Source organism: Didymella exigua, assembly GCF_010094145.1.
Source record: "Didymella exigua CBS 183.55 unplaced genomic scaffold M421scaffold_7, whole genome shotgun sequence".
In the NCBI taxonomy this organism is placed as follows: domain Eukaryota; kingdom Fungi; phylum Ascomycota; class Dothideomycetes; order Pleosporales; family Didymellaceae; genus Didymella; species Didymella exigua.
In genome coordinates, this window is record NW_022984781.1 from 710,054 (window position 1) to 725,757 (window position 15,704).

General features: G+C 53.1%; 6 protein-coding genes across 6 annotated transcripts; 4 read left to right on the forward strand and 2 right to left on the reverse strand.

Annotated features, from left to right (window-relative positions):
* Positions 1–1,707: 1,707 nt before the first annotated feature.
* Positions 1,708–3,366, forward strand: M421DRAFT_3185 (uncharacterized protein; the record flags this gene model as incomplete). Its single annotated transcript, XM_033589271.1, has 1 exon — positions 1,708–3,366. One exon carries the CDS (start codon positions 1,708–1,710, stop codon positions 3,364–3,366), a length of 1,659 nt encoding a protein of 552 aa, XP_033451160.1.
* Positions 3,367–4,410: 1,044 nt separating this feature from the next.
* On the forward strand, positions 4,411–6,447 carry M421DRAFT_3186 (fatty acid transporter protein; the record flags this gene model as incomplete). The annotated part of the gene is made up of 4 exons (XM_033589272.1): positions 4,411–4,417; positions 4,474–4,916; positions 4,967–5,892; positions 5,943–6,447. The coding sequence occupies 4 exons, from the start codon at positions 4,411–4,413 to the stop codon at positions 6,445–6,447; spliced, it is 1,881 nt and encodes a 626-aa protein (XP_033451161.1).
* Positions 6,448–6,848: 401 nt separating this feature from the next.
* Positions 6,849–7,972, forward strand: M421DRAFT_418395 (uncharacterized protein). Its single transcript, XM_033591767.1, has one exon. It carries the CDS (start codon positions 6,943–6,945, stop codon positions 7,795–7,797), a length of 855 nt encoding a protein of 284 aa, XP_033451162.1. The 5' UTR covers positions 6,849–6,942; the 3' UTR covers positions 7,798–7,972.
* A 467-nt stretch (positions 7,973–8,439) lies between these two features.
* On the reverse strand, positions 8,440–10,088 carry M421DRAFT_362283 (uncharacterized protein). Its single transcript, XM_033589688.1, has 3 exons — positions 9,379–10,088; positions 8,923–9,327; positions 8,440–8,873 (listed from the first exon to the last, which is right to left on the reverse strand). The coding sequence occupies exons 1-3, from the start codon at positions 9,809–9,811 to the stop codon at positions 8,710–8,712; spliced, it is 1,002 nt and encodes a 333-aa protein (XP_033451163.1). The 5' UTR covers positions 9,812–10,088; the 3' UTR covers positions 8,440–8,709.
* On the reverse strand, positions 9,822–10,647 carry M421DRAFT_57271 (uncharacterized protein; the record flags this gene model as incomplete). Its single annotated transcript, XM_033595484.1, has 2 exons — positions 9,822–10,332; positions 10,382–10,647. 2 exons carry the CDS (start codon positions 10,645–10,647, stop codon positions 9,822–9,824), a joined length of 777 nt encoding a protein of 258 aa, XP_033451164.1.
* Positions 10,648–11,601: 954 nt separating this feature from the next.
* On the forward strand, positions 11,602–15,403 carry M421DRAFT_418397 (uncharacterized protein). The gene is made up of 3 exons (XM_033591768.1): positions 11,602–12,072; positions 12,123–14,789; positions 14,839–15,403. The coding sequence occupies exons 1-3, from the start codon at positions 11,744–11,746 to the stop codon at positions 14,927–14,929; spliced, it is 3,087 nt and encodes a 1,028-aa protein (XP_033451165.1). The 5' UTR covers positions 11,602–11,743; the 3' UTR covers positions 14,930–15,403.
* Positions 15,404–15,704: the final 301 nt, after the last annotated feature.

The following is a 15,704-nucleotide window of genomic DNA, read 5'->3' on the forward strand; positions in this document are numbered from 1 at the left end:
GGCCGAGTGATAAGTTAAGAATTAGCGATAGGACAGCGTAAGAAGAATAGATCTACTAAGTTATTGTTGACCGATTCTGGTAATTGTGCTTCGGCATTGGTCTGTGCTCGACGCGGCTCCTTGTCGACAGCAAAAGTATCGATGTCGATCCTTCGCCACACCCTTGATCTCTGCAATGAACGCATCCACTCCGTCCATCGTGTTTTGAACTTCTCAAAAACCCTCACTCTATCTCGCGAGATTACGCACTTTGATGATTAGTGCGTTGTCGCCGTGAAACCCGGGGCTTCACTGGTTTTTCTAAACCAATCACATCAGACCGCCATTCACCTGGACGTAACAATGTCAACCCGCGCACGTTCGGTTTTTACTTAAAAAGCTGGAGACTTTCGGGAATTATGGTCCCTTCAAAGATGGTCAAGGCTGCAATTCCCTCAAAGCTGAGCATGGGGGCTAGGTGGGCGGACGTCTTACGAGGCAAGCCGGGTTCAGACAGTGGCAGTGGGCCATGGTGGCATCGAGTCTCTAACAAACGTATCCGATCAGCAAGCGCCCTTCAAAAGCGCAGGCAGGCGCGGCAGACGGCTTCCCAAAACAAGCCACCGGACCGGGCATGTATCAAACCAGCACGCGACACAGATCTGGCGGCTTCGGTTCAGCGCTCGTCAAATTGCCGCCACGACCTTCTTGTCGCAGTGGCCGAGTTAGGTGCTCTTGAGCAGCGTATTAGATACAGATTCAACGACAAGTTGTTGGGTGTCTCCGCTTTCAAGACCTCGGGTCCTGGCAATCTGGTCAACTTTGCAGACACGAATATACCAATGGAGGGCTACGAGCGACTTGCCTTGTTAGGAGATCGGGTCCTTGACCTGGCTCTGTGTCGCTCTTGGTACGACAGTGGACAAAGTCGATGTATGTGCCACTGCCTGAACGCTACTTTGAAAGAGGACCACGATACTGATATTTCGTTGAGTGCACTATGCTATGATGGAAAAACGACTAGTAACACGACAGGCTCTGGCTGAGAAGGGTCTTAAACTTCATCTCCAGCGAAACATCCTGACAGGAGCATCTATGCTTTCTCGCGATACACTGGGCGAGGCCTTCGAGGCTTTGATAGGCGCTATATATGTCGATTCAAAGTCCGATCTTGACACGGTTCAGAAGGTCTTGCGCAACATCGGTTTCGGAAATGCTCACACCACTTATGTTGCTAAAGCTGCCGCGACTAAGCAGCCGAAGATACACGAAGAGCTTTCTTCGCGGCCCGCATTAACTACGGCCGATGCTACCATTTCAATCGGAAACCAGGAGCCCAAACCTACGAGTGCAGGCCCAAAACCAAACACACGGACCCACCTGCATGCGAGGCACCTCAAGCAGATACCGCAAATATTCTCAGTCTATGTGATGTTAGCAGAGGTCTTGCAAGAAAGTTTGAAAGGATTTTCTTTTCGGAAGACTGAGAACGAACGGGACTTCAAAATTTTCGACACTCTGCGCAAGTACTACGAGGCATTCCCGGATATTATCGACTTGTGTTCATGGTTTCCTACCCTGCAGGCTCGGTATGAACGTCTCTACAATGTAGCTTTTGACAAAAGACACAAGTACGGCGTGCCTTTGTACAAAACAAGACGTGACGATCTTCTTAGTGGCTGTTTCACCACAAATGAAAGCGTTGGTAAGTCTGAGCCGCGGTTGAGAATGCTCTCGCAGTATTTGGATACAGAATATCGGGCGGTATCCAGTACGGACTTTAAAGGCGGCCTTAAGCTTGGAACTGTAATCGAAGGTGTGCGTCGTACGACTGACCTCAGCGAGTCCGATGCTTTCCTGTCAGCACTTCGTATCGAAGAGCAGGTACGGGATCGCATCAGACAGTACCTAGGTCTTCCTGATTGGTACGATCTGCCAGAGAATAAGGACAAGGTTCTTCCGCCATGGAGAGTTTTCCCGCCTGCAGCCCGCTCGCACGCCGAGACTATAATACCAGTGAAAATCCAGCCACAGAAAGAAGTCTTTGTACGACCACCACTACGGCTCGACAACGCTCGTCACCCAGAGTCTGAGCTGGATCCTCGGTCAAGTGGCGTCGACGAGTTCGTCGGAAGCACTTTTGTCGGTTTTACGTACCGAGATCATAGCGGACGTCATCTGTCGCCCGTGCCTCCACGCGCTCCTTTTGCTTCGACAAAGGTCTTCAATGTTTCCTCCGCCGGGAAGAGCGCAGATTCGACCCGGCCTGACCTCCAAGGGCCTCTGTACGCGTCAGACAGAATAGGACACCCGAGCTTTCGAAGACTGTCCGTGGACTCTTGGAAGAGGAGATGGATTGGAAAGGCGCTGAAGTACCTCTACATTGGGTCTCACAAGGGCAAAGCAGCCTTATTGGCAGGCTGCGAGGTCAAAGACCGAGTGGGAGTGGTCTCGCACTATCTGTATCGAGAACCTCGCTCTCCTCTGTTGGCCGGTGGTTGTATTGATGTCAGTGTCGACTGTCGCATCACAGGATCATTGGCTGGCGAACAGACAGATCGTAGCATCATCCACAAGCCAACAGATCAGACCCTGGAGCAGGACATTTCGGAGACCAGGAGCACGGAAGCCAAATCTGGCAAAGCCAGCGCGAGAGAGAGCATCCGCAGACCGAAGCGAGCGGCAGTCGTGCAAGCATCCCGCAAAGGACTCGAGAGGCGGTCTCGAGCAACATCCCTGGAGAAGAGCAGACACGCAAAGGTTTCTGCAAGAATCCAACGTGACGTCGCTCACGAAAGGAGGAGTAGCCCGCCAGGGCACGCAGGGCCCAATCGAACGACAACGAATCATATTCGCCAGAACGAAATCCCATCTGGCGATAGCAGCAAGACACCATCGCAATCCCGCACCCGTGTTCCCTTCAGAAAGCTCCGAAGCGACAGGCCTATCTGCATAACGCGCGGACGGGCCTTTTGGCAAGAGCGGCCTCCCGAAGACAACACAAAAGCAGCCAGCATGTCCCGGAACTCCGAGCTGCAGTACATCATGGATCTCGTTCGCCCCAGCACCCTCCCGGGCAGGGGACCGGCGTCTGCGTCCCCGGAACGCGCCGCTGGCAAAGATAACACCCCATCGACCGCCTCCCCAGCGCGTTTCGTCCGCACAACTGGCTCGACCCCCACATATTCAGCCTTTGGGAAATTCAGCGCCATCATGACCGGGAACAAAGTGTGGTTCCAAGACCAGGTGTCCAACGCCGCGCCGACTTTCACGTCATTCGACCCCATGAAGAGAGCCAAGGCGCTCGGGGAAAGTCACGGTGAGAAGAAGGGTACCGGGGCTGCGGACGAGTCTGTCAAGGAGGAAAGCAGGGCTGAAGGGAAATGACGGATAAGGGAGTCGAAGAATGCACGATTGCAAGGCACGATTTGCAGCACAGGAACGAAAGAGAGTGAAAAAGACAGTGTATTTCCAATGGCAGTTTTGAGAATTATCGTGCGATTGTAAGATATTGTAGGGGTATAACTACTTTGTGTAAGGAAATCGCGACTCGGTCCTTACGCAATACTCAGAGTTCCAGCTGACGCGTGAGCGCTCAACACCTTGTAGGTCATCAGGTCTATCCGTGCGGCTCGTACAGTTTGATTCGTGACCCACGGGCAGCCTGCTCCTTACGTAGCCCTTGCAAGTCACACTCCAATCACAATCCTATGTGTCCTCAAACGGTTCCTCCCACTGTCTTTCACTACCTCTTCAAATGGCACCATCCGCTTTACCAATCTGCCAGGTACATCAGGCATTTCAACATCTTCTGAGTCGCGTTGCTTGTCGAACGAAACATCGACGATCGATTGTTGTGGATTTGTTGCTCGTGACAGCTCGCTGAAGAATTTCTCATACCCTGTGACGATATTAGAGAATGGGTTTCAATCTTGTGAGCTTCTGCGGAGTCCTTTGGCCGTGTGTAGTTCCTGATCCAAGCATGTCGTGCGTGACGTGGATCATCGGATCGCTAGGAATTGCATTGAGTTCGAAATTGCTCCAACAATGCACTTGATTCGCCTTGGTAGACGCTAGAGCTCTGTAGTGATAGTAAATCGCAGATCGCGCAAGAGAGGCATCGGAGCCTGCTGTAGTGTTAGTTCACGGCTGTGCCGGAGATTGGAGATAACGAGAATGCGGGGAAGGGGGCTTGCGGGGAGGGAACGAGCGGCGAACAACCTCCATTCATTCGCTGACTCGGCCGCTGGCAACAACCTCGGCGCCAAAGCCACTCCGTTCGATGGCAGCAATATTGAACCGTCAGCCGGCTATCTGCAACTACTCTTTCAGGTATCTTTTAACATTTCAGAGCGATTTTGGTTGACGGAGCACTTTTGGCTACTTCAGGCAGCACGAAGAGGGCATATTTGTCCTAGAGCAGCATCACAGATGGCATGTAGGTCTAATCAAGCTCAAACTATTGACGAGAGCCGAGCTGAGAACGGGGTCCAGTGTTTGCTGCAGGAGCAGCCGGCACAGCAGCCCTCGCCGCATATCTCAACGCAAAGTTCCACATCGTATACGACCTGAACAATGCCCGCGGTGGTCTTGCGCCGTCAAAAGATGTCCTGGACTTCATGACCGAACAGGTGGTGAAGAAGCGAGTCCTTACATATCACGTACTGGAGGACCACGCTCTGCGCAATCGGCCGGATCACCCATTCTTGATCTTCGAGGGCAAGACATGGACATACAAGGAATTCTTTGAAGCAATCACCAGAGTGGGCAACTGGCTCATGAACGATATTGGTGTGCGAGTTGGAGAAATGGTCGCCATTGACGGAGGGAATAGCCCTGAGTATATGATGCTTTGGTTTGCATTGGATGCAATTGGCGCAAGTATAAGCTACATCAACTGGAACCTGACTGGAGGCGGACTTGTTCATTGCGCAAAGGTTTGCAGGAGCCATACGTGTGCAAGAACTGCAACTAACGTACTCTCCAGTTGTGCGAGGCAAAGCACCTCATTGCAGATGTCGATGTCAAGAGCAATGTCGAAGCCAGTCGCACTGAGCTTTGTGACCTCGGCGTTACGATTCACTACTACGATCCATCATTCATTGCCTCCCTATCCGACCGTACGCCAATCCCCGAGACACGCCGCGAGAGCGTTCCCATCGAGTCTGTCCGCGGTCTTATCTACACTTCTGGAACGACTGGTCTACCCAAAGGCGTAGTGATGAGTACGGGGCGTGAGCTGCTCGTGGGCTACACAACGGCCAAGTACCTGGGCTTGAAGCCGGAGGATAAGATGTACACATGCATGCCACTCTACCACGGCGCAGCACATGGCTTGTGTGTCACGCCGACAATACATGCGGGTGGCACGGTAGTTCTGGGAAGAAGGTTCTCGCACAAGACGTTTTGGCCCGAGGTGGCAGCATCAGGCGCGAATCACATCCAGTATGTTGGCGAGCTTTGCAGATACTTGCTCAACGGGCCACCTAATCCATACGAGTGCAAACACAACGTCCAGGTTGCATGGGGCAATGGCATGCGTCCAGATGTATGGGAGCCGTTCCGCGAGCGATTTAACATTCCCATCATCAATGAGCTTTACGCAGCCACCGATGGGCTCGGCGCTACCTTCAACCGTAACGCAGGGCCCTTCACCGCGCACACAATCGGACTCCGAGGCTTGATCTGGAGCTGGAGGTTCAACAACGAGGAGGTGAGAGTGAAGATGGACGTTGACACTGAGGACATCATGCGTGACGAGAACGGTTTTGCGATCAGATGCGGTACCAACGAACCTGGCCAGGTGTTGCACCGTCTGACACCGGAGACATTGCCGAGCGTTCCAGGGTACTATAACAACGATGGCGCCAGCGAGAATAGGAGGATAACAGATGTCTTCCAGAAGGGTGACATGTAGGTTTGAAGCGCAAAATAGTCAAGATCTAGGAACTGACAGAACTCAGGTGGTTCAAGTCGGGCGACATGATGCGACAAGACAGCGACGGCCGAGTATTCTTCGTGGACAGACTGGGCGATACATTCCGCTGGAAGTCAGAGAATGTCTCCACCAACGAGGTTGCGGATATGGTCGGCAAGTTCCCACAAATCGCTGAGACCAATGTCTACGGTGTGCAGGTACCAGGCTACGATGGGCGCGCAGGGGCTGCATCCGTAGTCATGACCGAAGGCGTGACAGAGTCTACGTTTGACTTCCAGGCCTTGGCCAAATATGCCAGGTCTGTCTTGCCTGGCTATGCTGTGCCGCTCTTTCTAAGGGTGACGCCTGCGCTGGAGTACACCGGGACCATGAAGATCCAGAAGGGCAGGCTAAAGAAGGAAGGTATCAATCTGGACAAAGTTACAGGTAACGACAAATTGTACTGGCTTCCGACGAACAGTGATCGGTATGAGCCGTATGGGAGGAAGGATTGGGAGGGCATCAAAGACAAGAGTATAAGGCTTACGTAGGAGCTACGTGGTAGTTGGGTGATGCCGGCACACCCTACTGAGTAGTACCAAGGACAGGCCTGCAGTCCATATCAATGAAACGAATGACAAGAATAATAGTTCAGCTCCCACGATTGAAGGCTTTGGCCTACCCACTGCGCCAGACCTTGCAAACCTTCAGAGTTGTCGCTGAACTATCGCAATTCACATTGAGGGAGAAAGGCACAAAAAGCCTTGTCCAAACTCCAGCCCACTAGTGTAGCAGCAGCATTAGTGGCAGCCGCAGGCTCTTCGCCGTCTCTATTCTTCTCTGTCGGTGTGGGTGGTTAAGGCATCTATCTGTACTAGCGTGGTGGCGTACCCAATCTCAGCCCTACAAACATTCAACATCCGCCCGCATTGCCATTGCCTCGCTTTCTCTCCTCACACTTTAAAGCAACGCCCACTACATACCTACCACACACCTCCGAACATCTCTAAATACCTTCGAACACTGAGCGTGCACCCACACTCGTCATGGGTAAAGCAGAAGTCGGAAGCTCGAAATGGATCGGCAACAAGATGAAGTCCAAGGGACTGCAGCGCCTGCGCTGGTGGTGCGAAATCTGCCAGAAGCAATGCCGCGACGCCAACGGCTTCAAGTGCCACGTACAATCCGAGTCGCACGTGCGCCAAATGCAGGTCGTTGGCGAAGATCCGCGCAAGTTCATCAACCAGTTCAGCACCGACTTCCAGCGCGACTTTGTCTCGCTCCTACGCACTGCCCACAACGAGAAGTGGATATCGTCGAATAAGTTCTACAACGAGTACATCCGCGACAAAGAACACGTACACATGAATGCGACCAAGTGGCCGAGCCTGTCGGAGTTCATCAAGCACCTGGGGCGCGAGGGCATCTGCCATGTCAAGGAGGACGAGAAGGACGGCCTGATGATTGCCTGGAGAGATACCAGTCTTGCAGCCATACAGCGCAAAGAGGAGATTGCTGAGCAAGAGGCTGCTGAAGCGCGAAGTGGTGCTGGCGAAGACAGGATGCTCAAGAAGATGGCCAAGCGCGCAGCCGAGGAAGCCGAGGCAAAGAAGGCTATTGAAATGAAGCGATCCGCTGCTGCTGCTGCGGCCAAGCAAGAACCCACACCGCCTGCTGAAGGTGATTCACCAGTCGAAGAAAAAGTCGCTTCGCCTGTTGTAGAAGAAAAAAAGGAGGGCGAAGAGCCTGCTGCTGCTACGCCAGTGAAATTGAGCTTCGGCTTGAAGGCTAAAGCCGTGCCACCAAATAAGGCTGGGCTTGGTCAAATGAAGAGTCAAAGCATCTTCAAGCGGAAGAAGGAGGGTGGTGAAGAGAGGGTGGTGAAGAAGGTAAAGTTGTAAAGAGACATCTTGATTACTTATTGTATGTTTAGCGTGGCGTTAAGGATGGCATACCACTGGTATTTTGGAATTGAATATCTCCTGGGGCAAAACTATGGAGTAAGATCAGTCGAGCAACTACCTGCAGACCTTTGAGATCGATATTTCATACATCTAGCGCGCTTTGACATTGCGGATACACTGACTACCTCCACGCTGACATTGACTATTACCTTGCTGATACATCGACTCCCTTCACACTAGTACACCGACATCCTCCCCGTAATACCGTGACTACCTCCATGCTTCTACGACACCATAGGTACATCACCAACCTCCTCAACTTTCGCCTCGTACTCCCTCACGGCAACCTCCGCATTCTCCTGCGCAATCTGTATCCCCGCGCCCGCCGCCGCCTTAAGTCCCTCCGCCATCGCAAACGCCACCTGCTTCATCACAACCATCGTATCGCCAGCCGCAAACACGCCCCTCACGCTCGTCTCATTGAACATGGGATTCGCAATCTTGATATGACCACCCAAGCTCGCATCCACCGTCTCAATACCCAACTGCTCAATAAGATGCTGTGCTCGATTCACTGTCGGCGGGCGATGCGCAATGAAACCCAGCGTTACCGGCTCGCCGGTCTCGAACTCGATCGTCGTGATTTTTAGTCTCTGGCGAGTAAAGTCTCCGGGAAAGTTTCCGTCAACATGCGACGCTCTCAAAAGTCACACGTAAGGCGTGGATCAATTGGGAATCCCACAGAAACCCATAATATTGATATCATAATTTGGTATTGGCGGAGTCTGGACACTATGCGAACTTCCGCAGCAGCTTTACCTACCAACATCCGACTCCCAATAGTTCACGCCCACTAACTGCGTTGCAATCGCACACAGAGTCTTGTCTACTCGAACATGTGCCTCGCACCTACGGACAATCCGCGACCAGATCTGGGTAGGAACCGTCGATGCTACCTGCATCTCCAAGAGACTTTGACTCCACGATGTCTTTGCGATGCGCAAATTCAGGGCTCGCTTCCAGATCAACAGAACCTGGGTCAAATTCATCGGCCTTCTGACTGCTGACCAGCGCTGGATTTCGATTAGCGATCACCCCTCATTGTTACCATTTCATACTTACCCTTTCTGGATAGTTTCTTTGCCTTCTTCTTGCGACCGATGACGGGCGACTGCACAACTTCTATATCGGACCCTGCACTCTTTTCAAACTCTGTGCGTAGCTCGAGAATGAAGCATTTCAAGCCTTGCCAAGGACAAGAGTGGCTGCAGACACTCTCTCTGACAACAAGCCATTCGCTTGTCGCATCAGTGTAGACAATTGCTCTGATTTTGTACAGTTCTGTGGGAGAGCTGGCTGATTTGGTCTGCGTCTCGATGATGGTCGGAAGGTTGCCAGGACGAGTCGTAGTGTCACTAATGATGTTGGGACAGTGAACGTGACCATTTGGCGTTACGATGGGGGTGCATATGTCGAAGCGATAGATAGGCAGATGGTCTTGCTTTGAGTAGGTCAGGCAGATGAGGTCTGTTCCGTGATCAGCAGGTTGGAGTATGTGGTTTTGGGCAGCTCACATACGAAGTGCTTCTTTGACCAGAAGTGCGTTGTACTGAGCGAGGGCCTCCTCATCCCATTTCTTAGCAGAACGAGTGACCTCAATATGGTCAAGTTGATGGGTGAAAGGTCGCCCATCGCTTATAGCAAGACAGCTAGTGGGCGGGAGTGGCGCGTCATGTGGAGAAGCCATGCTGACAGTTAGATGTGTTGCTGCGATATAGGTCGACAAGCGGATGTATGTGATAATGGAATGTGAATAGCCTGTCACTGGTAAGACTGAATTCAGAACGGGTGGAGGTGGAGTACGGCAGCACAAGAATGGTGCGATAAAACATTGGTGGCTCGGAATCTGCATGGCGGTTCTTGCCAGCAATTGTCGACACGTCGCTATTGCTGCTTGCTGGGAGCAACTGGCTTGCACTACCCTCGTAGACGAAAAGATCGTTCCTTCCATTACCTCGACCTCATCGCCATCCACCAACACGCCCTTCGTCCCACCTCTCTTTGCACTCTGCTCTGAGGTAGGCAACCTTGCGTCCTTCTCTTATTCGTCTCACAAAGTCGATCACTTCTCGTTCGCTGGCAACTGCATCATTACCACCGACACCCTCACCCTCCAGGAAGCTCTCCTCGAGACCTCGACAGAGAGCTTCTTGCTCTCCTACTGCAGCGTTCAAACGCTGGTACAGTGCTGGCGGACTGAACTCTCGCAATGCGTCATCTTGCTCGGCCTGCTTAGCTTTCCACTGGCGTTCCAGAGCTCGAAGAGCTAGTAGACGGGACTGTGTGCCATCGCGCTGATGCTGAACATGTGCCTCAAGTTGCTTCAGTGATTCTGCAAGTTCGACATTCTGGGCTAGAAGCGCTCGCAACGGTGCGGTAGATGCTTGGAGAGAGGCATGTGCCGTTTCTGGGTTGTGCACGATAGCGTGTTGCAATTTTGGTGTTTGTAAGATCTCATGTAGATCTTTTGTTCTGCTGGGACATGAGTAGCTGGCGTGTGTCGATCTAGAGACTAACATACGCTCTGTCCTTGACGGGCTCAGGTAACCAACCGTCAGTGGGAGGCTGAACGGATAATTGATATGGATCGGCGTAAGGATCATTGTGAGAGTAGACTGATTGTGACCCCTTGTAAGATTGTGATTGCCCGGGGGGCGGTGGCAGAGGTGGACCTTGTGACGGTGTTGTCGTGCAACTTGAATTGCTAGGCTTTGGTGGGGGAGGTGGAGGGGTAGAGGCATCGTGCTGGTAAAAGCTTTGAGAATGGCGAGGCGACTGGAAAGCCATTTTTGGAGTGATGAGATTAGCAATTATGTGATACTAAGACGCGGGCAATACGTGGTGCCTCGCAGTCGTCGTCATACGCTGACTTCATGCACGTGGTGATGATACTTGGGCGTGGCAATGTCGACGCCGATAACGAGCCAGCGATTGCGCGAGTCAGCAGCGTTGCACTTTCATCAAGAACCATTCAAGTGAGGTTGCGGTTCAGGGGCGCGTCGTTTTCGCAGAGATTGCGTGCGTCCAGAAGCGGAGACGTACCGGCCAGACAATCCGCATGTTCTCCGCAGCAAGCCTCATCTGTCATGGTTACGGAAGAGCCCCTGCCGCACGCCAGGGACGCACTTACCGCATCAAGGTCTCGGCCTCAGGCGCATGTGTTTTTTTCTCGCCACGACAGGAAAATTACTTGCGCCATCTGCGGTGCACAATACGGAGAGGCCAAGCACGCTACAGCCATCCGCTGGCTGGAGTCCGATTGCGTTTATGCACACATAATTGTGATTGACGGGACGGAGTTCTTTCACATGCAGGCTGGAGAAGGCTTGCGTGGTGCTGGTGTTCGAACTGGTGCTGAAACTGTTTCACCGTTGCCCTGCAGCGGACGCCGGTGGCTAAGGCACCAAGACTGATGTCAATTGTTGCTCGGAGTGCGCGAGGCGCAGCTATCTACTCGAGTTTGGTACTTTTGCGTATCCTCGAATCACCAGCAATACCCACCTCACAATCATTAGTTCCCACCGCTCGACTCGCTCTCATCTGTGTGTACCCGGAGGAGCGGCTCATTGGCGTGTTCCTGCAGTGGCGGCGAAGTACCCCTGGCGCGCGGCACGCTCCACTCACGCCGTGCGAACCACCCTCGGTCAAGACTGGCTGGGACTGGCTGACGGGGGCGTGGACAGCGACCAATTCCAGCATTGCGATCCGCACTGAGGCTTCCAAGTGCTCTTCGCCCTGTCCGCGCGGTCTGCTCGGCAGTCATAGTTCCCCCTTTACGAGCGCGTCCCCTAGCGGTCGCGATTCACAGTGCACACTCGGTCCTCACTCTAGACCCGCGATTTGTGCATAGTGATGATCTCTCCCAGGGCATAGAATCGACAATATGCAGAACGCCCAAGCGCCAGGCGAGGTCGCGCCTTCTACACAAGCTCAAGCCTCGCCGCCTCGCCAGAAGCCGTCGACACTGGCCTCCATTGCCATTCAGTCCTTCGCTGCCTTCCGCTCCCAGACATCGTCACAGCCTGTCCCTATCGCTGTCCAGTCGCCGGTTCGACGCAAGCCCCTACCAGCAGACTCTCCTGTCGCGGCTCGTTTCTCTCAGGCAAATCTACGCACCAACAGTATCACCAGTAAAGATAATCCGCCTAATAATTCAGTTCTTTCGCCGCCCTTGACAGATGAGGGCTTGTTTGTACCTAGAAACCTCGATAGGTGAGCACATCGTGTGCTATGCGCCCAACAACTACTGACAATGTTCATAGCAACCCTCACGGCAACTCTCCTCTCACAGGAACCGCGCCCAAGCCATTCGAAACTCGCAAGACCTCCTTCTCAGTCACAACGCTAAGCCCTACTGTATACTCTCCACGGCATGAGAGGTCGGTCAGCAACGGACAGTCACCGCGACCGACGAGAGTAGGAGACGTCAAGGCCCACGCCCGCTCCCCTACTATGCCCAACATGCCGTTATACGCTTCAGAATCACGGCCTAATCCAGACCTGAAGATCAAGCTGGACGGCGTTACCGAAGACTTTACGGACGACTATTACGGTGTTGAAGACGATGCACCACGAGACATTTCACAGCTGGGCAAACCCAAGACCCCGAGCGGCGGATTCACTTCCTTCTTTGGCTGGAATTCGTCGAAGCCTAACGGCGCCGAATCGCCGGCTACTACATTCTCATCGTCTCCGACCGATTCTCCACGTAATAAGCAAGGGAGCATGTCTGCCAAGAACAAACCCAACGGCCTAGACATTCCAGCTGCAAACTCATTGTCTTCATACTTCAATGTACCTGGAACACCACTACTCTCGTCGTCGCCTCAAATGAATGCTCACGTCGAAGAGCTCGAGCGCGAATTGCGCGAGGTGAGTTCAGAGCTCGCCGCCTCTATCAAGCGGGAGATGGACTTGGAAGACGAAGTCGAGCGCTGGAAAGCAGAAAGCGCCTCGGCTACATCACCAGATAACAGGAGAACGAGCGACTATTACTCGGACTCGGGCATCAGCTCGATTCGATTTCCCATCAGTGACCCCGAGGCCAAGCTGGAAGAGGTCGACACACAACGCCGAAAAGCCGAGCAGGAACGCGCATCACTGAAGGTGCGCATGGCTGAACGACTTCAAGAAGAGCTGCGGCGTCGACGAGATCTCGAAGAGCAAGTACAGCAACTAGAGGATCAGGTCAGCGATCAGTCCAGAGCAGTATCTGTGGTTGAGGATCCCCGATTGAAGGAGCTGTCAATGTCGTTAGAAGACGCTAAGAGACGTTTGGCTGAAGAAAGACAGGTCAAAGAGAACTTCGAAGATCTATTGACAGCCTTACGCGAGGAACTGGAGAAGCATCGCAACGAAGCCGACGCTCTCCGGGACCAAGTGGTGCCTCAGTTACGATCACGACTGGAGGTACTGGAAGTAGAGGCTGCTGATACCGAAAGACTTGTGTTCGAGACAAACCGCATGCAACAAGAGATACAGCAGCTCCGAAGCGAGAACCAGGCCCTGGCTGCCGCCCGCAAACTGCAGCAGGAAACGAATCAGCCACCACAGCCCAATCCCGGTTTCCAACCCATCGCAGAGGAGGAGTCTGATGGTCCGCCGTCAAAAATACGCGTTGGCTTAACACGTTCGAACTCGCTTGCTCGTAGTACTGGCTTCAACTCAAAGCGGGGTTCATTGTTGAGATCTAACTCCGTCAAGACCAGGTCAGGCGATATTTCTCCCGCGGATACACCAACTGTCAGCAATCCAGTAAAGGAACTCGAAGAGCAGCGTGATGCGCTGCACAAGGCTTTGAAGCACCTTCTGCACCGCCAGGAGATGCAGCAGAGAGAATTCCAGAAACGCATCAAGGAGCTTGAAGCTGAAAGAGATGCTGCACTCAACCTCACACCCCGTCGGACCGCATTCCATAGAGAGGTCGGTGATCTTAGGCAAGAGGTGGATGCGCTTCGACGCCGCGCCGACGATGCTTTAGAGCAAAAGTGGCAGTGCGAGAAGGGTTTGGGTGGATTGCGGATGGATCTTGACCGCGCACAACAGGAGACAAGCTCTCTCCGCGATCTGCTCCGCGAGCATGACATCACCGTTCCTGAGATCCGTCTGGAGAACGAGCCCATCTCCCTCGACAAGGCGTACAATGAGCTACAAACAACTCAGGCTCTCTCTCTCGCACGTATAACACAGCTTGAGTCCGGCAACGGCGAATCCTTAGGTGCCGCCGGTGCTGAAGCAGAAAGAACACTCGACCTCCTAAAGCGTAGCATTTCAGACGCTGAGGCGGAGCGTGACTTCGCTATGAGCGAGGCTGAGCAGTACCGCCAACAGGCGCGGCAATTGCAGAAGTCTGAGCTCGAACATCTTGGCAAGGAACAGAAGCTCAGCACCGAGCTGTTTGCTGCCGCAGGCCGCATGGATGAGCTATCGAACAGGATCCAGCAACAACTTGTGGCCAACAGCTCCTTGCGAGCTCGCCTCACTGATGCCATTTCTCGCGGAGAGCAGGAACAACAGAGGTCGACTGATCAGATCATCGAGCTAGAGCGACGTCTGAAGACGGCTGAGGACAAAGTCATGATGGCTCAGCAGTCGTCTGAAGAGGCCATTTCCAAGCATGAGACCGAGGTCCAAGCCCTCAAGGAGAGTCATGGCAGTCAGTTACGTCGTGTGAAGTCTGGCTTGTTGAGCCCATCAGCCTTCTCACCCAAGATGCCGTCATCACCAGTATTCTCCCAACGATCACCTCGTCTTGACATGACTACAAGCGGCCCTGCTATGACCATGGCCGAAGCAACCAAGACAGAGCTTCTCGAGACGCGTGTCGAAGAGCTTGAGAGAGCCCTCCGCGATGCCGATCGCGAAATGGAGGAGGTCGTTGGCCGTATGAACATTGCTCAGATCGAGGTTGCTGAGCTCCAATTCGAGAAGTCGGTCTACCCCAATTCATATGATGAGATGAGACTAATGATCATACAGGGACGAGGCCCTTCGCCAGACAAGAAGACTGCAAGCCGACATTCTCGCCGAACGTGAGAAGGTCAAGGCGCTCATGGCTTCCAACAAATAATTCACTACCCATACCACGCTTGCTGGACACGACGTTCCGAATATACATAATACTGGCCGATCGCATGCATCCATATCTGCATATCGATGAGCTCTCATGTCATTGCCATCGGCGTTCTCACAGAAACTGCATTTACCTTTGGCGCCACGACTCTACGCATATTACTCTTCACAGCCCACCCCCTTCTGTGTCTCTGGACATGTATCCGCGACCTTAATTGTGGCTAGTGTCTTGCTGGCTATCATTCTATACCCCACAGCGGTCACGACGCTATTGTTTTTTTGGTTGACCGCCGCTTTGCGAACATAGGTGCAGGTTTCTTCTCGAATGTTAGGGCTTCAAGCTCCTTTGGATACCTTGTCTACTCACGAGCATTCATCTGCGAATGTTGTACTATAGCGGTGTAATGTATCAATGTTGACGCGTATCTCGCGCGAGTTACTAGAACCAAAGCAATGTCACATCTGTCAAACGTACCTTTCCTCCTTCCCCGCACGTGTGGCACTGATGTGTGTTGCGCGACACAAGTTCGAGCCAGTGGCCTGGATCTTGAATCCCATGATAGCGGTAGCAATGAGGGCGGCTCGAGCATCCGAAAAAGGATGGAGTCTGACTAGCGGACCCTGGGACCGCAGCACGTTCTGTAACTGCATTGCACGGTCTGTGAATGCGCGCAAATTACACAGAGGGGCGGCTCCGCACCCAAGTGTTTGATTTCCAGTGAGAGGGTCAGAATATGAAAGCAACAGTTCACAACGCGAACCCGGTCCTGGGT

Coding starts and splice junctions, on each gene's coding strand:
- M421DRAFT_418395 (XM_033591767.1), top strand. CDS start 6,943: ATGGGTAAAGCAGAAGTCGGAAGCTCGAAATGGATCGGCAACAAGATG.
- M421DRAFT_362283 (XM_033589688.1), bottom strand. CDS start 9,811: ATGGAAGGAACGATCTTTTCGTCTACGAGGGTAGTGCAAGCCAGTTGC. Junction 9,328..9,378: donor TCTGGTCAAAGAAGCACTTC/GTATGTGAGCTG, acceptor ATCACGGAACAG/ACCTCATCTGCCTGACCTAC. Junction 8,874..8,922: donor AAAGAAACTATCCAGAAAGG/GTAAGTATGAAA, acceptor ATCGAAATCCAG/CGCTGGTCAGCAGTCAGAAG.
- M421DRAFT_418397 (XM_033591768.1), top strand. CDS start 11,744: ATGCAGAACGCCCAAGCGCCAGGCGAGGTCGCGCCTTCTACACAAGCT. Junction 12,073..12,122: donor GTACCTAGAAACCTCGATAG/GTGAGCACATCG, acceptor CAATGTTCATAG/CAACCCTCACGGCAACTCTC. Junction 14,790..14,838: donor GCTGAGCTCCAATTCGAGAA/GTCGGTCTACCC, acceptor ATGATCATACAG/GGACGAGGCCCTTCGCCAGA.